Source organism: Rhinolophus sinicus, chromosome 8 (genome assembly GCF_057876585.1).
Source record: "Rhinolophus sinicus isolate RSI-liver-muscle chromosome 8, RSI-T2T, whole genome shotgun sequence".
NCBI lineage: Eukaryota > Metazoa > Chordata > Mammalia > Chiroptera > Rhinolophidae > Rhinolophus > Rhinolophus sinicus.
In genome coordinates this window covers 60,612,996-60,640,506 of record NC_142508.1, presented here as the reverse complement: position 1 = coordinate 60,640,506, position 27,511 = coordinate 60,612,996, and the positions used below count along the sequence as shown (strand labels likewise).

The following is a 27,511-nucleotide window of genomic DNA, read 5'->3' as shown; positions in this document are numbered from 1 at the left end:
CTTCAAGATTCTCCCACCCCCCTTTTTTGAAATGAGTAATTTTTAAGGATACTTAAATTTCCTGATTATCTCAGCAGTTCTGTCAGGGGAGCAGCGCTCTTCTTTTGCCTCCATTCCAGGTCTAACCCCTCTCCAGCACTTAACTGATTCCTGCCCCTCGCCCCACCAGGCCCTCGTTCTCAATTCATCATAGCAGCAAATACAATGAACTTTTCGCTACTAGATTGGCAAACTACAGAATCTTATTGAATCAAAGTTGTTGTCCAGCCCATATGAGGGTAGTTGATGTGTCATTAGCACACACTACTGTCACAAACATGACAGAATCCAGGGTGGCTGGGTAGCTCTCCCTCAGGGCTTTCCTCCTGGTCCTGATTTGGGCTTTTCCCATCATGTAGCTACACCGGGAAGAGGGGACTAGGAATTGTGCTGGGGGATTGTGACTGGCCCTGGAAGTGGGCTCTGTCCCATAAGCCAGGACTTGGTCTCTTGATCCTGTGTAACTACGAAGGAGGCTATGGAATGTTGCCTTCCTGTGAGCCTAGGGAGAGGAAACACAGTCTCCAGGCTCTCTGATGACAGTAGTCAGTAGCTGCACTGAGCAGGCCTGTCGGGAGAGGAGTGTTTTCCAGAATTGGGGTGCTCTGTCCATCCCTAAGCAAAGGGATGCTTTAATGGTCTTGCCGCCCAGGCCTGGCCATAGGTGAGCAAGTCCACAACAGACCTTTCCTACTGGTTCAGCTGTTCGCCTGGAGTGGCCAGACATCTCTTGTTCTTTTCCATTTAGCCCTCAATCTGATTGGTCCTCGAGCTGTGGATGTGCTGTCCGAGTTGTCCTATGCCCCTATGACTTCAGACCACTTCCCAAGTCTCTTTTGCAAGGTGGGTGAGAGTAAAGTTCTAGTTTTTAGGTGGGCAGGAATGTTTCTTTTATAGAGATGGCAATTACATGTTCTTATGATGGCATTAACACACACACAGCATGTTCCGATTTTTATTAAGCAGACAAATGACAAAATAAATTCATTATTTTTCACCCTTCAAGGTCTCTTTATTTAATAAGCATTAGGATATCTTTGAAGTGGATTTAACTTCTTTGAATATCAGTTCTATATATTTATTTTCTATAGCAGATTAAAATCATAAGTTATAGGATTATGACACTGATGCCCCCAAAATGCCAGTCAGAGCCCCCCTTTCCATGCAGCATTTCCTGTTTTTCCCTACACGGAGTAACCACTGTGTATGTGGCATCTTCAGGTTAAGAAATGGTTTAGATTAAACAACTTACATTATTTTCTTTCTTATGTTGGCAACGATAGCTGAGTAAAACACATTGTAACTGAACAAAAGAGATGGTAACTGAATACTCTCTAGTAAGAGGTTGATTAGAGATCCTAACAGACATTTTGTCAACCTGTGACAAGCAGCTTGGGGACCGTTACTGATATTCAAACCAAAGTTGGGATCTACCAACTAACTGATTGTAGTTTTCCTTTTTCTCCACGGCAGAGTGAGGGCGAGAGAAAACTCACTGGGCCATTAGCAGGCTCCTTCACAGCACTTTCTATGCTTCCCGAAGGAGTGATCCATATATGTGTCTAGAGAGGACCACGTGGTGTTGGGCTTCCTGTGGAACTGTGCTTTAGTGCCACTTGGGACCTAGCCCTTTATAAGCACAGTGATTGAATCAGAGACCATTAGTTAACTGAGTTGCTCTGAACGTGTTTTGAACTTTAGAAGCCTGGTCTCTGAGCCCAGGGTAGCAGGTGAACTGCGTTCTGTGAGTCTCAGGCATCTTTTGTGGGCAGGTGCGCAGGACTTCCCTGCCGAGTCCCCCAGAGAAGACAGTTGTCTGGTCTTCATTGCTCCCAATGCCCTTGACTAAAACAAATCTTCAGCAGGACTTTGCAAAAGAAATATTTCATGCTTGTCAAAGACTGCCTCTACTTCCCACCAGTAGCTTGGCTAGCACGCCTGAAATGGATATTCACGAGAGGAGATATTGTAAAGGCTGTGCTGCGTCCCTAAGCACCTCAAAACCTGGAAACAGACCATTTTGAGGATGAAATTGTTTCATTCACGTGTCTTTCCTTTAGGGTCACAGGGTGCAGAGCTAATGAGGGGTTTGCCTCGGGCATCCATTCCTTTAACAAACACTGAGTGCCCACTTCCCTTGAGGAGTTTCGGTGCTGACTGTCTCCCTTTGTTTCCACAGGAGATGAGTGTGGGCTATGCCAACGGGATCCGGGTGATGAGCATGACTCACACGGGCGAGCCGGGCTTCATGCTGTACATCCCCATAGAGGTGAGCAGCCAGACAGCTGTGCCAGGGGTGCGGGCTGTCCCCCACCTGCTCAGCACCTCTGATTGGGCCTGAAAGAGATTTTCACATTTTAAACTAAGTGATTTTTTTTGAATAGGTAACACAGTCACATGATTTAAAGATAAATCCCAAAGTATTCAGTGCCACCCAACCAGTTCCTACCAACCACCATCAGTGTTAGTTTTTTATGTCGTGCCAGGCATTTTTGTGCATATGGAAGCAGTTCAAAGATATATTCTTAACCCCATTTTTAGAAACACGTAGAGAAGCATATTGCTATTCTTCATCTTGATTTTTTTTTTTTTTTTTAACAATTTAGAGGTCTTTCTCTGTGAGTACGTAAAAAGAGCTTTCTCTTTCTTTTTTCCTTTCTTTTTTAACAGTGGTGTACTATTCCATCATACAGTTGATTCATAATTTATTTAACCAGTCTGGTACTAATAGACATTTGTGCTGTTCCCAGTCCTTTGCAACGATAAAAAACTGCAGTGTGCAAGTGTCTTTTTCCTTATTGCACGTACCAACACAGGGAGTTGTCAGACTTTAGTCTGAGAGGTTCAAAATAGTTTGTCAGTGCAGTTTTAATTTCCCTTGTGTTTGAGACTGAGCTACTTTCAAAACCCATCGCCCTCCAAGTGAAATCCCATGTACAGGGCCTGCAGTTCTGCCTACCCGATCTCCACTTGTTCTCTTCTGATCACATCCGAATGTCTTCTCTGCCTCTCGCACCCCTTGCTAGTCTTTGAACATGCTAGACTGCTTCTGCCTCAGGCTTTACGCTTGCTCTTCCGCTTCCCTTGGCGTGTCCTCCCAGATGGATGCTCCCAAGTTCACAGCCATAGCTGCTTCAGGTCTTGTTCACACGTCACCTTCTTGATGAGCCCCACCCCCAGTTCTGCCTATCCTCCTTCCCTGTTTTTTCCTCCATAGTGCTTACCCAGTCTAATAAAATAGTTTCTTTACTTTGTTCTACAGATTACCCGTTTCAATGTAAGTTTCCTGAGGGCAGGGATATTAGTCTGTTTTAACTTTTATGTCCCCAGCACCTAGAGAAGAACTTGGCACACAGTAAATACTTAATACATGTTGCATGAATGAATGTTCTGGTCCTTTGTCCATTTTTGCATTGAGTAATTGGTCTTTTTGCCAATTTGTAGATATTCTCTGAATCAGACAGTCCTTGCTGTTGAGTTCTAAATTTTTTTCCAGTTTGCCATTTGTGTTTTGATTTGTTGTGTTTTTTGCCATGTAGAAGGATTTTTAAATTTTACTTTTTATTATGGAAAATGTTTCCTATGTTGCAGAAATTTAAAAAAAAATTTATGTAGTTGAATTGGTCACTTTTGTGGCTTCTAGAGTTTGTTACATAGAAGGGGGCTTCCCCACTCCAGGGGTATAAAATTTTTCCAGTTTTCTTCTGATGCTTTTATAGTTTGTGTTGTTGCTGTTTATAGGTTTATGGGGTTTTTTGTTTGTTTTTTTAGTATTTAAATGCTCCATCCTTTTACAGTTCCTCTTGGTGTACTTTATGAGATACGGATCAAATTATTTTTTTCCACATGGATAATCAATTGATTTGAGATTCTACTTTTATCAGATACTAAATTCCTATATGTGTTTGGATTTATTTCTTGACTTTTACTCTGTTCTGTTGGCCTATCTATTCATAGTCTAGGATCACAATTATTAAATCTTTATTATATATTTTAACATTTGGAAGTGTTAGCTTCCTCATAGCTTGGAAAACTAGAAAAGAAAAACAATTCCTGTTTCCTTATTTTCCCTTGTAAACTCTATAATCATGTAGTTAAAACAACACCCTATTTTTGGGATTGTGTTATATTTATAAATTAGGGAGAATTGACATTCTTTTAATAAGTGTCTAATCTCACAAAGTATGCATTTTTTATTCAAGTTTTTCTGGTGACCTTCAGAGGTCTGTTGAAGTTTTCTTCATATAGATGTTCTACATTTCTTAAGTTTATTTGAATAATATTTTGTTATTGCTGTTATGAATGGGAAGGGTGTCTTTGTTCCATTATCTTCAGGTGACTGTGATTTATGAAAGCTTTTTTCTGTATATTAATTATTTAACCTAATTCCTTACAAAATTATTTTATTGTATTTTTAGGTGATTCTCTGGAATTTCCAGGGTTCAATCTTACCATATACAAATAGTAAATTTTTCTTCTTAACATTTTTATTCCTACAGATTCCCTGCCCAGTTGCGACAGGTAGCAGCGATTGTAGGCGTTAGTCACATTACTTATAGTCTTAGGTTTTTAATTGTTGAATAAAGCACGAATTTATCAGCCCATGAAATTCTATCTGCCTTTCCACACGGAAATATTATAACAGTATTAAGATGGAGCATGATGTGTTTTGCCTGTACAGACAGACTAATTCTGGAGTGCCATACGGTCATGCAGGTGTTATCACCTGGGTGACCATGTCATTGATTGGCCAGACTCCATCCTGAGGGGAGGCTCTGTGGCTCCAGCAGCTTCACTACTCGGAAGCCCTGGTTTCTGCCTTCTGATTTTCCATGAGTCCAAGACGTAATCTGTGCCATGCCTGGGTTCTTTTCAAGCTGGCTTTTGTCTTCAAGAAGCTTATACTTGTCTCTGAGATGTCTTCCAAAACATAGTGGCAGATGGCAGGTTTTTGTTTTGTTCACATTAAATCCCCAGCATTTAGTGAGAAAATTAGTAAATGTTAGGGACCCACTTTTCCCTTTGTTCTTCTCTTCTGGCCTAAGACTAGTCACCTGCTTTAAGTTTTTCCTCCTTTGCCTACCTCAAGTACAGAGTATTCAGCTTGAGACAGAAAAGTACCAAACCCACCAGAGATACTGGCTCTTACCAGTCTCCTTCCCTGCCAGTTTCCATTGGTCTCCTGTCCCCACCTTTGCTAATCCAGGTGTTTCACACCTACAACACAGGCAGTGTTATATTCAATAGCTTTGATTCTCCTTTTCCACATTTAAAGTTTTCTTGACCGCAGTGGTCTGTTCAGTAGATGCCTGATCAGCTGCAGTAGTGTAATTTATAGAGCAACATACATTGCCAGGATAAAGAATTATAATACCAGTGAAGCTCAAATAACACCACCACTTTTTCTGCTTGTTTTTTCGTTGTATTGAGATATAATTGACATACATCACTGCATAAGTTTAAAGTATACAAAATAATGGATTGACTTACATTGTGAAATGATTACTGCCGTTAGCGTCTATCTCATATAGATACAAAAACAAAGAGCAAATTTTTTTTTTTTTTTTGCCTTGTGATGAGAACTCAGGATTTATTTACTCTGTTAACTTTCGTATGTACCATACAGCAGTGTTAGCTATACATTGTTAGTACTTACTTATAACTGGAAGTTTGTATTTTTTGACCACTTTCCTCCAATCTACCCTACCTCCTACTCTGGTAATCACAAATCTTTTTTACGAGTTTGTTGTTTTTCTTTTTTGGTTCCACTTATAAGAGAGATAATACAGTATTTTGTCTTTCTCTGACTTACTTCTGTTTTTTGTTATTCAGTTTTTAAAGCAAACAGTGTAGTTTGTTGCTGGGCTTTAGACTTAACAGTATGTTTAGATAGGGACTGCATCTTTTGCTTTCAATTTGGAAAACTTTCTGTTCATTTATTTGATACATGTTTTTGGAACCAAGAAAAGAACAATATGAGAGGCCAGATATCGTGGGACGTCAGTAGGACAGCGCTGCTTTCTGGCTCTTCTGTGACTCGTTCTGGGTCTCGTAAGATGTGTTATAATCTGTGTGAAAAATGAGATGTGGTACACTCACATCTGGAATTACGTGTAACACGTTTCATAGCACGGGCCAGCGCATAAGAGAAGGACAAGGTTGGGGCTTTGGGGCAAGAGAACAAAGCCAGAGCTAGAACAAAGCTGGTAGAGGATGAGTGGGCTATTTAGGAAGCATTTCTGAGATTGGTCATTTACTGGGTGGTAAGAGTGCTTTTCTGAGTGATTATTCAGTCATTGCCATATTCAGTACTTAGGTCACTCTCCTAGACATTTGGAGATGGATGCTGCTCTCATGGTGCCAAAGTCTGGAGTAAGGGTGATTCCCCCGTTCATTCCTCCTGGGCTGCAGCAGTTTGGTTTGTTGAGGCTGAGATATCCTGAGAATTTCATGCAGTCCCATCCAGGTTAACAGTGGCAGCCATCAGGCACTCCAGACACAGTCCATGTTGAAATTTGAAGGTCTGCTGCTTACCGATCTTTTGTCTCTCCTAGTATGCCCTGCATGTATACAATGAAGTGATGAGTGTTGGGCAGAAGTACGGAATCCGGAATGCTGGCTATTATGCTCTTCGTAGTCTCCGAATTGAGAAGTTTTTTGCTTTTTGGGGTCAGGATTTAAATACCCTCACCACGCCCCTGGAATGTGGACGCGAATCTCGGGTGAAATTAGAGAAGGTATGTGTCCGTCACTCAGCTTCCCAAGCAGGAAATCTGCATTAGAACAGGAAGAAGAGCTGATGTGGAAGCAAAAGTGTAAACATACTGAGACCTCAGCGATAGCATCAGGTGAACAGCGACAATTAGGATGTCCTTAGAATGAAAAGCATCTATGGGGTAAAACATCTTAATATGACACAACACTTGTTTTGAGCATCCTGTTCTCTTTTAGACTGAGTGCTTTCTGGGGAGTTTTTCTGAATTGATTATGGTGATACGTTAGCATGCCACGATTATTTGTACAAATTAGTCACCTTACACTCAACTGCCTAATTTTTTGTTTCTTTTCAAAGTACTATATAAACACGATTTTTAAAAAATCGTAGTTCAAGAGATGTTCAGTGAAGTCTTTTTTTCATCTCTGAACCCACCCATCTCACTGCCACCTTTAGCGAGCATCAGTGTGTTGCAAACAGATGAGTATGTAGTTCCCCTTGCCAGTTTTTTTAACCTAGATGGTTGGATATCACACACTTGCTATATTGCTCCTTGCTTTTTCCACTTAGTATCAGTACAGTAAATCTACAGTATTCTTCAGCAATTACAAAAGTAATAAATACTCATTTTGGAAAATATGGAAAAATATAAAAAAGAAAATTGAAATCATAATGTATCTATTCAGATAATTACTGTTTACTTGATCATGCTCTTGTTTTATACATATGCATATATAAACATGCACTGAATACAGATATATATATATATGCATTGACTTTTTGTGGGGATTATATAGAAATGTTTTTCTAAAAATTCTAGCAAATATTTTTTAGTAATTTTTCGTCCTAAATATTTTTGTTTTGTGTGGTCTTGTGATGAAAATCTGTGTTTATAGAACAAAAAAGAAAAATGAGTACCTGTGTTGTTAGTCTCTGAAGTTGTCACTTTCCCCAAAGCCTGCAGGGCTGTGGGGAAAAGCGTTGCATTCACTGTAGTGACACCAGGGGACCCTTCCCATTGTGCTGCTCATAGTGCTGAGAGCCAGAGAGTAGACGCCGTCTGAGTGTTGCCTTTCTTTCCTAGGGGATGGATTTCATTGGTCGAGATGCCCTGCTGCAGCAGAAGCAGAACGGGGTGTATAAACGCCTCACTATGTTCATCCTGGACGACCACGACACAGACCTGGATCTCTGGCCGTGGTGGGGAGAACCCATTTACCGAAACGGGCAGTACGTTGGCAAGACCACCAGCAGTGCCTATAGCTACACCATGGAGCGCCACGTTTGCCTGGGCTTCGTGCACAATTTCTCTGAGGACACTGGGGAAGAGCAAGTGGTGACCCCAGATTTCATCAACCGGGGAGAGTATGAGATTGACATCGCAGGACACCGGTTCCAAGCCAAGGCCAAGCTCTACCCGGTCACCTCCCTCTACACCCATAAGCGCCGAAAGGATGACGTGGAGCTAAGTGACTTGCATGGGAAGTAATGCCAGGCAGTCCCTTCCTCCCCATCTTATCCTCTAAGAGCTTCTCTCCTGCTGATCCCGTCCCTAACCGTTGCCTACCATCTCGTATCTCCTGGATGTAATTTTAAACTTTGCCTTCTTTTAAACTTCTTGCTTTGCAACCTCTCTTGTCCTTCCATCTTCTCCTCGTCCCCTTTGCAGTTCCCCTTCCATTGATACTCACTCTGGGCTGTTCATCTTGTCCTTCCACCACTCTGATTCTCATGGTGACAAACATGATCCTCTTGTGGAAGTGGCTTATGGTGACAGTCTGATTATAAATGTTAGTCTCGAGGTAAGGGAAGCTGGTGGTGTGCGGGCCTCAGGGCAAGAGCGGGTCTCCGTGGGGCTCAGTCTTCTCGGAGAAACCTGTTAATTTCGGTGGGTTGCTGTATGTTTGCTGCGGCGCTGTGGAACAGTCTGTGCCTTTCAGCCAGGCAGCCCATTCTCCTGCGCTGTGGTTGGCACCCTGATACCTCTAGCAAAAATGATGACCATCTACCTCACTGATGGGAGGCATCACGTGGACATTGTCTGTAGCAGAGATAAATCGTTAACCTGGCACCACCCCCAGCCTCCCTGCCAAGCCGGGTCCCAGTTATCAGACCATAGGGCCAGGGCCACCTGCCTCTATTCTTCATCTCTTTTTAATCTCTATAATGAGGGGTTTTGTTGGTTTAGCTGAGTAAACCATGTTGCCTTTTGTGTTGCTTTTCCCAACTGAAAGGGTCCGACCTGAGAAAGTACCACCACCAAACAATGCAGGGCTTTCTGTTAAAACAGTGCTGCTTTTCTTCCAGCTAGTCAAAGTTCCATCATCCTACCTTGATTTTCCTCATCAGTTCAGCCTCACCTATCCCTTCAGCAGGAGGCCCACTAGCTCAGCAAACGTCTCTCCCCCTTCAGAAAAAGGGGGGGTAGGGTAGGGCATGCCATCTTGAGCGAGTGACCCATGCGGCTGCTTCTGGCACAGAACAGACAGACCCAGAGAATTCAGTGTGGAGGGCGTATGTTACGTGAGCCTAGCAGACTGCTTTCCTTCCTTTCTTTCCCCATTGAGCCATCTCTCCATATCCTCTGGAATAGAAACCTTGGGGTGCCCCATAAGGGCTCTGCACAATTATGTAGTGTCTCTGTTTTCCAAGGGAGAAATTCAGATATCCCAGGCTGTGCTTGCCAACTTAGCATTTACTTTTTCCTTGACATAAGCTGCCCTAACCTGCTGTTAGAGGTTTTAACTACTTAAACTGTAGCCTTTGTCTTGGTATCTTAGAAGCAGTAGCTCTGATAGATCTATAAATATATTAAAGATCCTCTTACTTCATTAGAGCAGCTTAAAATTCTCAGGTGTCTGCCTGGTCTGGCATCTCCGTTTACCCACTAAATCTGACGGGCTTGTTTTGTTCCAGACATTTCTTGCTATTTTCCCAGCCAGACCACACCTCCTTGATTCCTGACTTCAGTGTCCACCTTTTTAGGAGGTTTTAGTTTATTAAGGGAGCAAGTGACTAGAACTGCTTGGGGCCTTGCTGTTTTGGTGCAGACATACACTTAACTAGCTGACAGCACTTGCTCTCAGGCGGAGGAGGAAGGAGACGGGTGCCCAGCCCCGTGAAGGGCTCAGGGGAGTGGAGAGTGGGCCCTTGGCCAAGGCAGGTGTCAGAAGGAAACAGGATTTAGAGCTAAGGGTATCCGTGCTCTGCACAATTCCAAAGTCCTCTGTGTACGTGAAAATCTACTTGGGTTTGAATCCAAAAGAAACTGTAGAGTTATAAATGTCACCTTGTCCATAGGTAGAGGTCATACCCAAGACTGGCAAGCTGGTACTCTTCTGAGGCTTCACTTTTTTATTGGGTGCTCTGAAGCACACATACTTATCATTTGGCACCTTAAAATCCATCCTGAAGTCTCTTGGCTCATTCGGATATAGGTAGTGTGAAATCTAGTAGTTTTCTGTTTGGTCTTAAATCTGAAGGGGTGACTTTACCTCTAGCAAAATTGACAATCAAACATCTGTGTGTCATTTCCGTCCCTTGGGCAGTGGGGTCACATGCTTGCCTTGTGTGACAACTCACCTCTCCCTGGTTCTGGGCTCTTCGAACTGGGTGGCTGGACTTTAGTTTTATTTAGGTGGTTGGTACCTTTCTCTCTGAAATGATCTGTTGTCACCTCTTGTGTTCTCTTGGGAGAGGGGCTCTGCACACTTCTGTCATGTCAGCACATTCGACTGAAGCATCTCGACCCTAGAAGCAAAAAGTCCAAGTATGTTAGCCTCAAAGAGATGAAGGCCAGGGCTGCAGGCCTCCTGGGGGCCTTGGCCTCCCTGAAGATGCCGCCTGAGCCCCGTCACTCATGCCACATGTAAGTCCTGTTTCCTGGCACTGCCATGCTCATCGGACTGCCACCGCAGCTTGCATCGGAAAGATGTCCTGTCCACAATAATGTCACAGAAGTCAGAGGCTCTAATCCAGAAAGTGTGAAGAGCAAACAGGGACAAAAACTACCTGCTTGGATAGTCTGTGTGATGCACATTCACTGCATGGGCCAGACATGCTCCAGCAGAGAAGTGAACACTACATATCCACAGAGTTCTTCTGGGGAGTCCCTGTACCCCCAAATGTGGGATGCCATTCAGGCTAAGGACCCAAAGACCATTCGGCCCAGTGATGAACCCAGTTTCACTTTGGCCCAAAGATCCCATTTCTGCACGAGGAGAGCACAGTCACTTTGATTCCCTTCAGGAGGAGGCATGAGGTCCCTGGACTCTAGCTCCTTGTACAGAACAAGCATTTTACCTGCTTCCCTTCTCTCTTGGGCTGTTGTGTCCAAGAAAGTGACTAAAATGTAAAACATGCTTCAGTCTTCTCCATTACCTACCTGCCTTTGCAGTGTTAACCTGCCCCCTGCCCCCCACCTATGTGGCAGGAATGATCGCAGCTTTCTAAAGTGGTTTTGTTTCACTGAAGAGATGACGCACCGCCTGGATTTGGGGCTCTGGCTTATGGACACATCCTTCACCATCCTTTCAGAACCTGAGGCAGACGAAAGGGAATGTTCTCTGACCTGCGGTCTTGGCTCAGGCCCTAGAAGAAGAATTGCACTGGCTTGCTGTCAGGGTAAGCTACAGGTTCATGTTTAGATTTCTTCACTGCTTTTTGACCAGTACTCAGCAAGGATCCTCTTTAGTATCTAAGAGAGATGTTTTGGTCAACAGTGCTTAATACTGAAAAGTACCTTTTGTTCATTTACTTTTTGCACCCCTCATCCCGCCCCCATACCTCATAAGTTTTGATAAAAGCAGCATTTTATCAACATGAGTTAGGGGAAATCTTCATGTGAGTAAAGCATTTTCATCTCACACACGTCATTTGCAGATTCATGGATTCAGGAGAAGCACAGCTGAGAGGAAGACATGGTAGATGAAGTATAAGATGTTTGGCATTAACCACGTTGGCCAGCAGTGAGCTGTGAACGACTGAGGGTTGTCTGCCTGTCGGCGCCTCCCGTCTGCCTCCACACTAAGGTGCTCAGTTGTACGGCTCCTTCACTGTCAGGAGGGGGCTCACATTTGCAGTCCTGCATCACTATAAATGCACTATTTTTCAAGAGGACTGAGTATTTTTATATATCTTTGCCTTTGTCCATTAAACACTAGAGTTGTTCCTTGTATAATATGATTCTTGACTTCTCTCAGCAGAGTGTCGGCACTCCTTGGAGAATTACACATTTCTCATGGGCTGTTTTTCTCATGATATTTTTATCCTTTGCAAACCTTCTTCTGCCATCTCCTTTTTCTGTCTCTCAAGGACAGTAATTACAAGAGGTGGGGAGGATATTTTTAGCATCTGTTTCAAAAGATGTGAGCCAGGAATTCCTTTGCACACTGGAGCTCAGAGCACCTCTTTTCTCCACGCCAGGTTTCGTGCCTTACACTCCAGAATGTCACATGGTGGGTGGAGAGAGGAAGGACGAAAAAGAAAGTAACTCCATTTCAGTGTGAGGGTTCCATCACCCCGTATACCTCCTCCTTCCCCAGAACAAATGGGTGTGGGGTAGAAAGCTCCCACAGCTCGTTTCAATGAAGGGCTTCTAGCAGCACAGTTCCCACTTTACTCTGGTCAACTCTTGGGATGTATCGTAGAGCCACAGTAATTGTAACTCGTTGTCTGCATTTGTAAATGTGCAGTTCTGTTCAGCCCCTTCCTTTTTCTGTATCGAGTTAGCATGTGGTCCTGAAGGTGTTCAGGCACTGAGGTAAATGGGATCTTTTCTCAAGACCCCTGCTGCCTTTAGGCACACAGCCTAAAGCCTTTCTGCCCGCCATGAACACGGTACTAATATTGTGCACTGTGTTTCTATCAAGGCAGATTTCAATTCAGATTTTCTGTTCATGTTACTAGGTTTGTCAATGAATAAACAGACATTTGAATTACTCCTGTCGGTCTGCTTGTGAATATTCTTAATACCTGTATAAGTCGGTGTATGTATTTGCCATCACAAAAGAGAAACATGATACGTAAACCTGTTTATTGCTGTGCTACCAAGTGTAAAACAGAATTTGGAAACTGAGATAAAGCATGTACAGGCATTATGCAGGGTGGCCTGGCTGGAGAGAGAAAGCCTCCCTTCGTCCTTCTGAAGTTACTATCGCTGTCATTGAATTTGATATCCTGCCTTACAACTGACTTCATTGTAAGAACCTGGGGCTTGACTTATCACTGACTACCTGTGAGCCCATGTGCATTCTGGGTCACACCTGTGGGAGAGAAGGACGTTATCTGAGAGAAGCAGTCTCAGATATTTTACTACACTGAGCTTCCATTCACAAACTTATTCACTGGGCTTTACTCGGTTTTATCCAGTTGTTTTTGAGCAACTACATCTGGGAACCTAGACAGGCTAATGTGTCTATAACAATCTCGCCCTTGGTTCTAAACCTACTCCTTTTTTTTCCAATTTCATCATAGACTGACATTTGTTACAACTGAAAGACTACACAACATCACCCTAGTTTTTCCATAGCTAACACCAAGAGGAGTTCCAAACCATTTTGCACAATGACTTTTCAGGAGTATAGGGAGAGCCGCCCTCAGTGATTACTTTGAAGGGGACACTCTCAAATTACATGTACTCGTAACTTCTTATTAGCCGATTAAGTGTACTACATACCATATTAATAAGTAACTCTAGAAAGGAAGAAGCCCAGCAAGCTGAGTCTGAGTGAGAAAGACTTACTTTCCAGCTCCTCCACCAAACGAAAGGCCAGCAGAGTTCATTCCTGCCAGGACGAAGTAGCCCTGTACCAGAGGAGACTCGCCCATGATGCACCTCATGTCTGGTGTGAAGGTCTCGGGGCAATTCACCAACTTCATGATCTCCAGAGTCTCCAATTTTGGCATCCTGCGCAGGAGGGAACTCAACAGGGGCTCTGAGCAATGGAAACGAACCCAAACGGAGTTCTCAGCTTCAGGGAATTAAAACACTTTCAACTCCTCATACTTTTCGATTCCCTCTCTTTTCATAAAATCTCTTGGAAGAGGTTTCCTAAGAAGAGCCAGCTGGGCTATTTATGAGAAAGCGGAAACCCTGGTGGAATTATGGGCATGCCTATGGAGCGCTTGGCACGAAGATGAGAAAGAAGACACTCTTTAGCAAGGAAAGGAGCTATGGAAGAGCAAACACACGTGGCTACAGATCTGAATCGGGAAGGGCTCAGCACTCGGGCAAAAGCCCTTACATGGCACCCCAGAGCGATGCAGGGGGAGGGCAGGTCTCTTAGGCTGGAATAGCTGCAGAAGACAGGCGCTCAGCCTGCGGTAAAGGAAATCCTTCACCTGGGAGGAATCCGGGCGCAGTGGTAACAAGACGCCAGACTGAAGCTGGCTGCCGGGCACATGGGCTTTCGTTATGCTATTTTCTCCACTTTGGAAAGTGTGAAATTTTCCATAACAAAACGTTTATTTTTTAAAAGTCCATTAAGGGCGGGAATGAAACTCGTCATTACAGACCTTTCCATATCTTTTGAATTTAGAAGCGTGTGACTATATTAACTATTCAATAAATAAAGTTATTTTAAATTTGAGTGAAAGACCATACTAACAAAACAAGACTGCTTTCTAAAAATTTCTTCAGTCCTGTATGAAATCAAGGAAGAGGTTTCCTCCCGGCCTAATTTGCAGCAGTGATTTTAGGTGAACAAGTATTAAGCCAAAAGTCCGTATTAAGCCAAAAGTCCGTTAACCAAGACCTAATCCCCGGAATTAGCCACCCAGTAACATGTCCTGAGACCAGGCAAACTCGGTAGCCGGCCCTCTGGAACCTCCACATGCGGCTGTTACAAAGAGCCAATAAGCTGCTATTCTTGAAAATGCTTTGGAAAAGGCAACAACAGCTTAGACAAATAAGAGCATCACTATTATTATCTAGTTCACTCACCAAAGTGATCCCAGTCTTCCTGCAGGTTCTGAATCTCCAGCTGGTTCTTGCCCTCAGTGAAAATTGGTTTTGGGGTCTTCTCAAAGCCTCCAGACAAGATGCCACCCTGCCAGTTCCGAATATAAATTCTTCCATCAGCATCCACAATAGCTGAGAAGAGAAATGACAAGGGAGTGGGGAGTAGAAGAGAAAAACGGGGTTTCGAGGTATGCCAGCTTTCTAAGTGGACAGAAAAAAGCAAAGGGAAACACCCACTGCTGGCTTTAGTAACGAAACAGCATCCCGGGAGCACAGCTTTCCAGGTCACGGGGCAGGCTCCTCCTCGCAGCCTTACAGGGCAGACTGTTTCTCTGATCGTCCCTAACCCATCAGTTACCTAGAAGCTTTGACTAGGCCTCACAACCAAACTACGGTAACTGCCGCTGAGCCACGGACGGCCTAAGAAAAGGCGGGATTGCCGAGCCCATTGCAGGGATTACGACCTCCTGCAAAGTGCTACCAAACCGTCTCCTACCGCACTCGGGGTCACTGAATACCCTGAATTTAATTTAAAGCTTACTTATGACGTTTCCATAATGTATAGTGTTCCAGTCAAAGACTCCAGGTTACATTCTAAATATTCTCAATTTAGACCTCTGCCTGGGACTAAAATAGCTTGCAAAGCAACACAAACACAAATAATTGCTTCAGTGAAACACCCGTTGTGGCCATCCTTTCACAAGAAAGGACGAACTGGGTTAGAACAGTTAGAATTGGGTCCACCTCCCTGTAACATGCCCTAGAAAAGACTCCCGGGAACAGTCCGTCCTTAGCAGAAAGCCCTCGTCAGAGGACAGAACAGTGGCAAGGAAACAAGATTACAAACAAAGCGCAGGCCCTCATTTGGTGTGTTGCTCTGCAGAGGGGTCTCCAAGGGGCGAGTCAGAAGGTAGAAGTGTTCGCAGGCATGTAACGGGATACTGATCGGCTCCTCGTTGGACAGACCCAGCTCGTATGCCCACTGCGGATGGACAGATGGATTTGGGGGTGGAAGAGGAACAGAGAGACAAATGAGCAAGTGCAGCCGCTTGAAAAAGTTTGATTTCAAGTGGGTTGTGTTGCTCTTGCTACAGTGCTGGGTATGGGAAGCCAAGTTTCAGCCTGTTTTAGTTTAATTATTTGGACGGGCAGCAGCACTGTACTCTTTAAACCATTAAACTTCCTTTCAGGTCAAAGGAAGACAGATTCACTAGCCAGTCAAAGGAGCTCATGCGGAGCCAATGAGGCCTCTTAACAAAATGCCTGGCTCAACTACCAACCCCAAATACCCCTCAATCATAAATGAACTTCCCACGACACGAAGTATTCTTAGGACACCTTAAGACTGTAGAGTGGATGGAAGGGACCAATTTGCCTTAAGAGTAGAAACAGCTCAGTGTTCTGGAAAGTGAATCCACGTACTGAGACAATGAAATACCCTACTACTTTGCTAGGCTGTAGGATGCAATGAAACACCACCGAGAGTTCCAATGCCAGGGATCTGTGTCAATGCCCGCCTGACAGGAGAGCACCATGTCCCCAGGGTGGACGAAGGAGAGGGTCACCGTGGCTCTATCTGAGGAGGAGTCAGTGTCTGACTGGGAATACGGGAACTCGGGGTCTACCAGTCCACACGAGGAACAGTGTGGTCCTTGACGTCTGTTTGCCTGTCACTATATAATCTTTAAGTCTCTATACCAAAAACCCCCGAGTTAAAAGTTAGATGAGAAACCCAGTGTCCCCCAAGTGACACCATATGCTAGAATCTCAGGTATGATCCGATTCCTCCCTTTCTCTCATCTCCTCTCTCCAGTCAATCATCAGGGCCTAACAGTGCTACACTCGAAATTCCCATTAGGCCTATACACGCCTCCATCCCCACTGCCATGACCTGAGCACCGGCCCCCATCCCTTCCCACTCAGATGACTGCAGAAGCTTCCTGACAGGGCTCCAGCCTCGACTCTGCACAGCATTCTCCTTCCCCCCTCCCCCCTCCACTCTTTACACAGCCGTCTGAGCAAGTCTTCTAAAATGAAGATCCTGTTTCAAGTGCCAGCTTAAAACCTTTCAATGACCTTCTGATGCCTTCAGGAAAAAGTCAAACTCCTTAATACGATCTGCAAGATCCTTCACTATCTGGCTCATTTCTTATCTCTGGGCTCATTTCTCTTCTCTCACACTCTAATCAAGCCAGATCGAACCACGTGTAATTCCTCGAACATGTCAGGCATGAACTGTCTCTTTCACCTCCAGGATTTGTGCAGACTGTTCCTCCTGACATAGTTCCTGCCAGCATTACCCTGATACCAAAACCAGACAAAGACACCACAGAAAAAGAAAATTAAAGGCCAATATCCCTGATAAACATAGATGAAAATTTCATGAACAAAATATTAGCAAGTCGAATTCAGCAATACATTAAAAAGATTCTACACCATGATCAAGTGGGATTTATTTCTGGGATGCAAGGCTGGTTCTATGTCCACAAATCAGTTAATGTAACACATAAACAAAATGAAGGATTAAAATCATATGATCATATCAACAGATGCAGAAAAGTATTTGACACAATCCAACATCCATTTATGATATAAACTCTCAGCAGAGTGGGGATAGAGGGAACATATCTCAACATCATAAAGGCCATATATGACAAACCCACAGCTTACATCATACTCAAGGGTGAAAAGCTGAAAGCTTTTCCTTTAAAATCAGGAACAAGAAAAGGGTGTCCACATAATCAACACTGTTGGAATTTCTAGCTAAAGCAATCAGGCAAGAAATAAAAGGCATCCAAACTGGAAAGGAAGAAGTAAAACCGTCATTATTTGCAGATGACATGATACAATTTATAGAGAACACTAAAAATTCCACCAAAAAAACTATTAGAATAAATGAATTCATTAAAGCAGGATACAAAATTAATATTCAGAAATCAGCTGCAATTTTATACATGAATAATGAACTATCAGAAAGAAAAATTAAGAAAACAATCCCATTTACAATTACATCAAAATATTAAGATTCCTAGGAATAAATTTAACCAAGGAAGTAAAAGACCTGTACTCAGAAAACTGTAAGACAATGAAGAAAGAAACTGAAGAAGACAGAAATATATGGAAGCATACACCGTGTTCATGGAAAGTAAGAATTAACATTGTTAAAGTGTCCATACTTCCCAAAGTAATCTATAAACTCAATGGAATCCCTATTAAAATACCAAAAGCATTTTTCACAGAACTAGAACAAAGAATCCTAAAATTTACATGGAACCACAAAAGACCCCGAATAGCCACAGCAATCTTGAGAAAGAAGAACAAAGTTGGAGGTATCACGATACGTGATATGAAACTGTCCAAGGCTGTATTAATCAAAAGAGCATGCTACTGGCATTAAAACAGACACATAGTCCAATGGAACAAAATAGAAAGCACAGAAATAAACCCTGTATGGCTAATTAATCTATGACAATGGAGGCAAGACTACACAGTGGGGTAAAGACAGTCTCTTCAATAAATGGTATTGGGAAAACTGGGCAGACACATGCGAAAGAATGAAACTGGATCACTTTCTTACACCATATACAAAAATAAATGCAAAATGGATTAAAGACTTGAATGTAATGCCCGAAACCATAAAATTCCTAGAAGAAAATATAGGCAGTCAACTCTTTGGACATCGCTCTTAGTAATATGTTTTTGGATATTTCCTCAGACAAGTGAAACGACTAAACAAATGGGACTACATAAAACTCAAAAGTTTTTGCACAGCAAAGGAACCATCAACCACACTAAAAAATAACCTACTGAATGGGAGAAGATATTAGCCAATGATACATCTGATAAGGGGTTAATATGCAACATATATAAGGAATGCATAGACCTTAACACCAAAAAAACTGAAACAATCTCAAAACATAGGCAGAAACCCAAACAGACATTTCTCCAGAGGACACAGAGATGGCCAATAGACATATGAAAAAATGCTCAACATCGCGGAAATGCAAATTGAAACCACAATAAGATATCACCTCATACCTGTCAGAATGGCTATCATCAATAAATCAACAAAAACCAAGTATTGGCGAGGATGTGGAGAAAACTCTTGTGCATTGTTGATGGGATTGTAAATTGGTGTAGCCACTATGGAAAACAGTACGGAGGTTCCTCCAAAATCCAAATCACTAACTCAAAAAGACATATGCTCCCCTATGTTCACTACAACATTGTTTATAATAGCCAATATATAGAAGCCACCTAAGTGTCCACTGAGACATGAATGGATAAAGAGGATGTGGTACATAGATACAATAGAATATCACGCAGCCATAAAAAATAATGAAATCTTGCCATTTGTGACAACATGGATGGACCTTGAGGATATTATGCTAATTCACATAAGTCAGACAGAGAAACACAAATACCACATGATTTCATTTATATGTGGTATCTAAAAATCAAAATGAATGAACAAAACAGACACTCATATACAGAGAACTGACAGTTGCCAGATGGAAAGTTTGGGGGGAATAGATGAAAAAGGTGAAGAGATTAAGAAGTATGTACAAATATCCAGTTATGAAAACAGTGACAGAGGGGCGGCCCGATGGCTCAGTTGGTTAGAGCACAAGATCTGAACAACAGGGTTGCTGGTTTGATTCCCATATGGGCCAGGGAGCTGTGCCCTCCACAACTAGATTGAAGACAACAAGGTGCAGCTGAGCTGCGGGAGGGGTGGCCGGATGGCTCAGTTGGTTAGAGCACAGAGCACAGCTCTCAACAAGGTTGCCGGTTCAATTCCCACATGGGATGGTGGGCTGTGCCCCCTGCAACTAAGATAGAAAAACAGCTACTGGACTTGGAGCTGAGCTACACCCTCCACAACTAGATTGAAGGGCAATGACTTGTAGCTGATGGGCCCTGGAGAAACACACTGCTCCCCAATACAAAATATAAAAACAAACAAAAACAGTCACAGGGATGTAAAGTACAGCATAGGGAATATAATCAATAATATAATAACTATGTATGGTGTCAGATGGGTACTAAAGTTATTCATAAGTTATATAAATGTCTAATCACTATGTTGTGCATCCAAAACTAATATAATAATGTCAACTGTAGTTGAAAAAAGATTTTTAATTAAAATAGAAATAAAACCGGATGAGTAAAGACAGGGTAGCTGTGAGGCCAGAACCACAGGGTACATCCCCTAGCAGGAAAAAGGGAATTGCAAAGGTGACAGAAGAAACATAGTACCAGGTGAAGTTCAAGGTGTTAAATGCCCAAGATGTTAAGAACCAAGAAGAGGATTTTTGACCTTGTGTTCATCATGACATTCAAACAGTCAGGGAAGAGTGAGGAAAAAGAAAAAAGAAAATTCAAAGTGGAGGCAAACAATGAAGGAAGGGAAGGAACCAGAGTCTATTCTAGTAGCTTCGGCAGCAAAACCAAGCCAGTAGAGAAGAAACTGAAGATTTCAAAGGCAAATCCCACACATAACCTGGTTCAAAAAAATTAAATTTCTGAAAAATAAGACGATTGTATAATATTTTCTGCTACCTGAGTAAGTTCTGCTGAACAAGCTCAATACTGGGCGGGTTACGCTCAGATCTGCTTACACCACCGCCACCGCCAGGGCGGCGCTAACACGCTCCCAGTTGTTCCTCTGTATCGTACAGCGCCGTGTACAACAGGGCAGCTGGACCCAGGAAGACAGGGCGAGTACAGATGGAGTAAGAGAACCCTTCCCGCACCTGCCGGGGCATAAGGCCCCCCCCCGGGACACCTCTCTTGAAATGCAACATTCCCAGGCTCCCTGTCTGGAGATTCTGATCCTGCTGGATTTTTCAACAAGTGCACCAGGTGATCAGGAAAGTTTAAAAAATTATTATAAATCCCTAGCACTGGAACAGAGTGCCCTTGGGCCCCCGCGCCCCACCAAACACACACAAAAGCATCGCCGCATGATGTCATGCTGACACGCAAGTCCAAAGCGGACTTGAAGATTCCTGAATCAAATCTGAGTGTCATTCACATCAGACCGAACGGGACAAACATTAAGAAGAAAGCGCACTGGCCCAGCCTAGATTCTTCCAGGTAACTTCACTCTGCAGCAGTCTTACTGGTTAGAAAAGCACGTCTCGACGCGGGAGAACAACTGCACCTGCAGAGGAGGACCGGGCTAGACGAGCCTCGCCTGTACTGCGGGGCAGTGCCAGCCGCGGTGGGGAGCCAGAAGCTAGGTCACCCGGCCGCCTGGGCTTCCGAGCTGAGCGGCGGACGCCTGGAAGACCCGGCCCGGTGCGCGGCAGCCCGGCAGCCCGGCGCGAGGATTCCCGAGGCCCGGACAACCTCCGCCGGACAGGACACAGCCGCAGAGGCTGAGGGAGACCAAGCGGACCGCCCTCGGCCCGGGTCGCCGGAGTCCTGGCGCCAGGACGCGCCGTCCCGAGGGAACCAGGCAGAACCGACGGGAACGAAGGACCGCCGGGTCCACCCCTGAGCGAGACCGAAGTGGAAAGAGGGAAAGCTGCGGGTCCCGAGGCGCTGAGGCCCGCGCGGACCGGAGGCCAGAGCGGCCCCGCAGCTGTCGCCTTACCTCATGGGTCCCCACCGGCTGCGCGCTCCGCGTTAGCGGGTACAAGCCCGGCGGCCGCCACAGCAGTTGCCAGGGTTGCCGGGGGCCGGAAAAGGGGGGCCCCCACAGGGAATGGCAGGGGGCGGGGCGGAGAGACTAAAGAGTTCCGGGTAAGCGGGGACCGCGACCTTCCGCGCTTTACGGCCACCGAGCGAGCGTACGTCGGCCGCTGGTCTCCTTCGCGCACGCGCGCGCCGTGACGTCAGCGCCGTGACTGTTGTGTTGTATAGAATCTAAATTCTGTGATATTGCTCCAAAGAGTGTTGATGTGTTGCTTTCAGCCGGTAATGAATTCTGTTACCCCCAAGTTGCAGATTTTCATGCCCGTGATCAGTAGTGACTCCTATTTTAATTCAGTTCTTTAAATCTTAGTTACAAGCTGCTTCTAGTGTGCATAGCCCATGCACATTTCCAGAGTCGCCCAGAGACTTGGGTGAGTTTACATGTGAAATCGGGAGTTCATTTTCTGAGACTGTCTTTTTTCTGAGTCTCTCCCCGCCCACTCAGTAGCAGCCTGGGGTCCTATAAGGCTCATTACCTGGTCTCCAGAAACATGGTGGGTTTTACTATTGGAGTTTTAGCTGCCAAATGCCTCAGGCTGCTTGCTCCAAGTTTTGACTTCCCTCCCCAAACTGCCTGCTCATGTTCAGTCTCCAGAGCTCTCAGGTTGTTATTTTCTGTATTTTGTCCAAAGTGTCTAATTGTCGTTTGTGGGATGATCTTTTAGGCGCTTTCTCCTCCATAATAGAAGTTGATGCCGGCCCCGCTCCCGCCTCAAATACTTAGGCTTTCATATCATTAACTAGAGTTCAATGTTTAGTTTTTTCTTTTTTGTAGAATTTACTTATAATGAAAAACGTGTGCTATTTCCTTTTTAATACAATTTTTGGGACATAATGATATATATGTATGCTTTATTCTTTAAAGCAATACTTATTTTAAAATTTGCCTACTTACAATGTGAAATCTCTTGCGTTTCTTTCTCCCAAAGCTTTCCCTTCCCGTGGGGTTAGGCTTTAAGCTCTCTAATGGCAGCCTACTATCAAGGTGTTTACACTAAGCCAAGAGGCTTTATCTGCTGATGGATCCGTTAGAACAGTTCTCCTTTGGCGGTGGTTTCCTGTGTCACACCTGTGTCAATTCTCAGAATCTTCTTTGCCCTTCAAAGTGTTACTCAATCCGTTTCACTGCTGCCCCTGTGAACACTTTGGGACACTGACAGTTATGTTGATGGTGCGTCATTGAGCAAAATCTGTTTTGCCTCCACTTTGAAGATGCCTACCCTCGCCAGACAACAGGATGCCTCACATTGAGAAGCTCCTACTAAGTCAGAGGTCGAGGGGAATTCTTTCTTCAGTTGTTTCCTGTGTCTCTCACCCTGCTGGCTAAGTGACTACACCTAACCTTTTCAGGAAGACTCAAATACCACCGTAATGTCTTCCCTTCCCTCACTACAGGCTCACCAATGCCCATCCTTGAACTGGCTCTTCATCCTCCCTGAGTCCCAAGGAAAGTCCGCTTGTCCTGGCTCAGTTTCTGCTTAGAGACTTGTTCTTCAGTTAGGATCTCTAATGCATGTTTTCTTTCCTCTAAGTTGCAACTATAGCTGAGTGAAACAAATTGTAACTGAATAAAAGAAAGGATAATTGAATACTGTCTAGAAAGTAGATGAACCTTTAGTGAGCAACTAGGAGACAGCTACTGATGGAGGTTCAAACCAACATTGGAATCCACTTACAAACGGTTTTCACCCTCTTCCTTTTCTCCACAGCAGAGTGATAGCAGTAGAAAATTCTCCAGTGTTAGCCTCCAGCAGCCCCCTCCACAGCACTCTGCTGCTCAGGAGGGATTCATGCTCTCAAACCTAGAGATGCCCCACTGTGTCAGGCTTCTGGAAGCAGTTGGCTTCAGTCACAGATGGAATATGCAGTAGAAATTAATGAGGGGCGTTGAGCAATGGAGATTTGAGGACTTGCTTTGAAGCTGTTTCACTATTTTGGGGGAAGATGTTGATGGAGATTATGGGCGTTCTAAGGCCCTCCCAAACTTCCCCCCACCCCAGGGGTGTCACCACTCGGGCTCTGGGAATTGGACTGTTGCCCATATGAGACTATGAGTTAGTGGGCCTGGGAGAGGGGGTCGGTCCGCAGGCAGTTGTCTACACCTCTGAAGGGACCTATTCAATTCTAAACACAGCTGTCAAAGAGGTGGGAACCCTGTGGAGCCAATGTGGGAGGGCTAGGAAGCTGGGACACCTTGCTAGAAGATTTCCAGAGGAGACCCCCATCTTCAGAAGTCTAAGGAGGATGGGCATGGGCCAGCTACTCACTGGGAAGCCAGTTTCAGGAAGCTACTCCCATCCATTATGTTGCCTGACCACCAAAGTGCTGCTTACCCAGAGACCAGACAGTGAGATCTGGAAAAGGCCACAGTGTTACATTCAGACAAACCTGGGTTCTCATCCTGGCTCCGGCTCTGGCCGGCTGCTTGATCCCAGGCACGTTATTCCACTCTTTGCGACTTGGTTTCTTTGTCTATAAAACGGGGTAAAAATAGTTATCGGGTATATAGTATAGTATATTGTATTTACATTTTTCCTGATATTCATAATTTTTGAATTTATAAAAATTTATTAAAATTGGACTTAATTTTAAAAATATAGATAATACAAAAATTTAAAAAGCTCCAAAAAAATATGCATTAAAAGTCGTCCCCCACTCTTGTTCTCCTTCCTGAGTAACCTAACCTGTTGCCTTTTGCCCTATGGGGTAAAAGCTACTATTAGTGTGAAGAGCTCCTACTGATCAGGGGTTTACTTTGAGTCAGGATGGTTTCTTACAACATCACTACATTCACCCCCGTTTGGTAGACAGTGTCACCCCTGTTCTGCCGGCAGGAAGCAGGCTCAGAGAGGTAGAACATTTTGCCTGGCAATACACAACGTGTAAAGGAGAGAAGCCAGAATTAAAAAACCCAAGTGATTACATGTTTGTGAATCTCCTAGAACAACTGATATTAACCCCTCCCACCCATAGACCTGATGCCTTTCCATCACGAGCTGGGCAAACCAGCTCCCCAGGAGAGAGCGAGAGAGGGTGTTTTTATACAACACTGTAGTAAAACACAGTGGCAGGTGCCAAACTAACTCTGCTAAGTTCTTGGACCCTCACATAAGCCTCATAACCATCCTCTGAGGTAGGCGCTACTGTTCCTATTTTATAGAAGACAAAATTGAAGCTCAGAGAGGTTAAAGAATTTGGTCAACTTCTTAGAAGTAGCAGAGACAAGATTCAGATCCAGGCAGTCCAGCAGGAGAGCCTAAGCTCTTTGATACTCGCCTCTGTCCCCTGGGGAAGTGGCTAAGAGAACGTGAAGGGTTGGAAGCTGGGCAAGCAAGAGGGAGCTGATGTAATACACACGGAGAACGTGCTGGGACTGGGGAGGGAGGTGTCCATATGGAGGGGGCAGGTGGTAAGACCCGAAAGGATAAGACATGAGAGCCACAAGCAAGGTTCTGGGGCTAGGACTCCAGAAATGAAAGAGATGACGTGTATCTCCTGAGCGTTTGAGGACAAATAGAAACCACACGGATCAACAGAACTAGGTCAGTAGTAATGACATCACAGCTACCAGACTTGTGGTTCCAGTTACCTACTGCTGCACAAAACCAACCCAGATGTAGTGGTTTAAAACACCAATTGTCTATTTTGCCTACGAATCTGCAGTTTGGGCAGGGCCTGGTGGGCTCAGCTTGTTTCTGTTCAATGTGGCATCAGCAGGGGAGGCTGGGGGGTTGGGGATTGGAATCATCTGAAAGTCTGCTCACTCACGTCTGGCGGTTGAAGCTGGTCGTCAGCCGAACACTAGATGCTGGATCTTTCCGCAGCTGCTTGGCTTCCTGCTAGGACAGCGACTGGGTGGCATCGTTAATCATTAGGGATGCAAATTAAAACCACAATGAGATACCACTATACACCTACTAGAATGTCTAAAAAAGACTGACCACACCCAGTGTTGTCGAGGATACTCATACAAGCACTTTGGACAATGGCGTGGCAGTTTCTTAGGAAGTTAAACACGCATTTACCATACGACTCAGCCATGCAACTCCCAGGTACTTACCCAAGAGAAATGAAAGGACATGTCTGTTACAAAGACTTACACATGAATATTCATAGCAGCTTTATTTGAACTATCCCCAAATGAAAAACAACCCAAATGTCCATCAACAGGTAAATGGTTTAGTCAATTATGGTAAAGCTATACAATGAAATACAATTCAGCAACAAAAGTGAATTAACTATTGATACTACATGCAACAACATGAATGGCTCTCAAAATTATTATGCTGAGTGAAGGAAGCCAGACAAAAGTGTATGTGCAGTATTATTCAATTTATGTATGTCTAGACAATGCAAAGTAACCTATAGTGGCAGAAAGCACACCAGTGGTTGTCTAGAGATGCTAAGAATGGGGCTGAGGGAAGAATGACCAAGGAGCATGGGGACACTTTGGGGGTTGATGGATATGTTCAATCTCTTGAGAGCGGTGACGGTTTCACAGGTGTATACATGTCAAAATTTACCAAATTGTACACTTTCAATATGTGCAGTTTACTGTGCATTAATTATATTTCAATTTTAAAAATCACCATTACTAGGGTGGAAAAGAAAGAAGGGCATGTAGGAGGGATGTGTTGTGGCAGCCATCTTGGAAAATACAACCTATCTCATTCACCAAGTGTTTCCAACATGCCAGGCACCGTGTGTGCAGCTGCTTTTACAGTACTGTCACTGAGTCGCCCAATAACCCCACCTGAGGTGGTGATGAGCAGATGGCCAATTATTTATTATTATTACTATTATTATTATTTTGATTATCATTGAGCCATGAGGTTTTGGTCTTTGGGAGGGAAGAGTGTCTTGGCTCTGGTGACCAGGACCTTGGGGCTTTTCCACCTGAGCTGTAAGAGAAACTGCTACCCACTTCTTAGAATCCATAAGGAAACAGAGGCGCCCTTTAGGGAGCAACATGGAGAGGCAGTGAGGTGGAGACCGCCTCTTTGGAAGGTGGTCTCCTCTTCTGTTGCTCTATTAGTCCCTTTGGACAGGTAGACGCCTGCCATCATCCTTTGGTAATTGAATCCTTCCCTCTGGGAATCACCATGTTGCAACTTGAAGTCCTCAAAGATTAGCTGACATTGCCCTCCTTTTACCCCTCCCTCTTAGCTTCTAGAGGGGCACAAGGGACCCAGGCCTGGGCAGTTTCCTGCCCACAGTGAGTGCGCCAATGATTGGTTTGGGCAAAGACATTATCCAGGTTAGGTCAACCAGCATCAGCCTTGGACCTGTGCTCCAGGGAACAGGAAGGACACTTTCCTTTTCCCCTGGGGTGGCTAACCTGGCAGACTCGAGTCTTGGGTACCTGGTGGACATCTATCCACCACGTGTAGACAGCATGCTTGAGGATCAAACAAACAGGGAGGCAGAGTAGAAAGAAGGAAAGAGATGTGTTTCTGACATCACAGTTGAAGTCCAAGGATCCAGCCATGCCTGAAGCTGGGACGTCCCCAGGACTTCTGTTTTATAGGCCAATAAACCGCCTCCTTTGCTTAAGTGAATTGCAGTTGGGTTTGTGTTCTTTGCAAATGAAGTCATGCTCTGCGCTTCACCCCAGCACTAAGATGTCCCATTCCTTCCCCTCCAGAGCCCAGACTAGGGGCTGAGAGACCCAGATATTGGGTTGGCCCACAATTGTACTACACCTGTGTCTGCCGCCCCCCCCCCCCATGCCTAGGGAGGAAGCACATACCAAGTCCCCGGTTCTGGGGCCACAAGAAGGGCTTAGTTTGAGAAGTGCTGCACCCTCTGTTCCAGGGTTGATATGGAGATGGTAACCCAACCAAGGCTTCAGAGAGGAGCCATGATGTTCGGGCCTGGCTGGGTGGGCTCTGCGGCTCTGGCTGCTGCTCTCCCTCAGGTGAGTCCTCCCTTCTCCTTCCCCCAGGTCCTGAGCCTCTTCTCTCCCTTTTTTAATATGGGTGGGGGCTGCCCAACAGATATATGTGGTTAGGAGCCCATGAAGGAGGGGCCTCTTAGGCTGGGGAGAGCATTGGAGGCCAGGGGCCAGAGCACCTGACACACAGTCCTGTGGACCC

The 27,511-nt window shown here is 44.6% G+C and overlaps 2 protein-coding genes across 7 annotated transcripts in view; one reads left to right on the top strand and one right to left on the bottom strand.

Moving 5' to 3' along the window:
- PDPR (pyruvate dehydrogenase phosphatase regulatory subunit) overlaps positions 1-12,694 on the top strand; it is a 34,404-nt gene extending 21,710 nt beyond the window's left edge. For 5 of the 6 annotated variants that reach the window (XM_074314579.2, XM_074314581.2, XM_074314582.2 and 2 more), the window contains 4 exons: positions 788-882; positions 2,219-2,308; positions 6,594-6,776; positions 7,839-12,694. In XM_074314579.2, coding sequence (XP_074170680.2) covers positions 788-882; positions 2,219-2,308; positions 6,594-6,776; positions 7,839-8,243 — 773 coding nt within the window. In that variant the 3' untranslated portion in view covers positions 8,244-12,694. The remainder of the gene's footprint in view (positions 1-787; positions 883-2,218; positions 2,309-6,593; positions 6,777-7,838) is intronic. The other variant, XR_012490129.2, reaches the window with a different exon arrangement.
- On the bottom strand, positions 8,445-26,904 carry LOC148757590 (pyruvate dehydrogenase phosphatase regulatory subunit, mitochondrial-like). Its single transcript, XM_088800755.1, has 7 exons — positions 26,755-26,904; positions 23,805-23,888; positions 21,316-21,450; positions 15,579-15,696; positions 14,697-14,846; positions 13,497-13,689; positions 8,445-10,504 (listed from the first exon to the last, which is right to left on the bottom strand). Exons 1-7 carry the CDS (start codon positions 26,902-26,904, stop codon positions 10,471-10,473), a joined length of 864 nt encoding a protein of 287 aa, XP_088656881.1. The 3' UTR covers positions 8,445-10,470.
- Between the last annotated feature and the right edge of the window lie 607 nt (positions 26,905-27,511).

Excerpts from the sequence above, each read along its gene's own strand:
- LOC148757590 (XM_088800755.1), bottom strand. The coding sequence starts at position 26,904 with ATGGCTGGATCCTTGGACTTCAACTGTGATGTCAGAAACACATCTCTT. Across the intron at positions 21,451-23,804 it reads GAGCCAGGATGAGAACCCAG|TCTCTCCGCCCCGCCCCCTG; the intron begins GTTTGTCTGAAT and ends GGAACTCTTTAG. Across the intron at positions 14,847-15,578 it reads TCTGCAGAGCAACACACCAA|CTATTGTGGATGCTGATGGA; the intron begins ATGAGGGCCTGC and ends TTCTCTTCTCAG.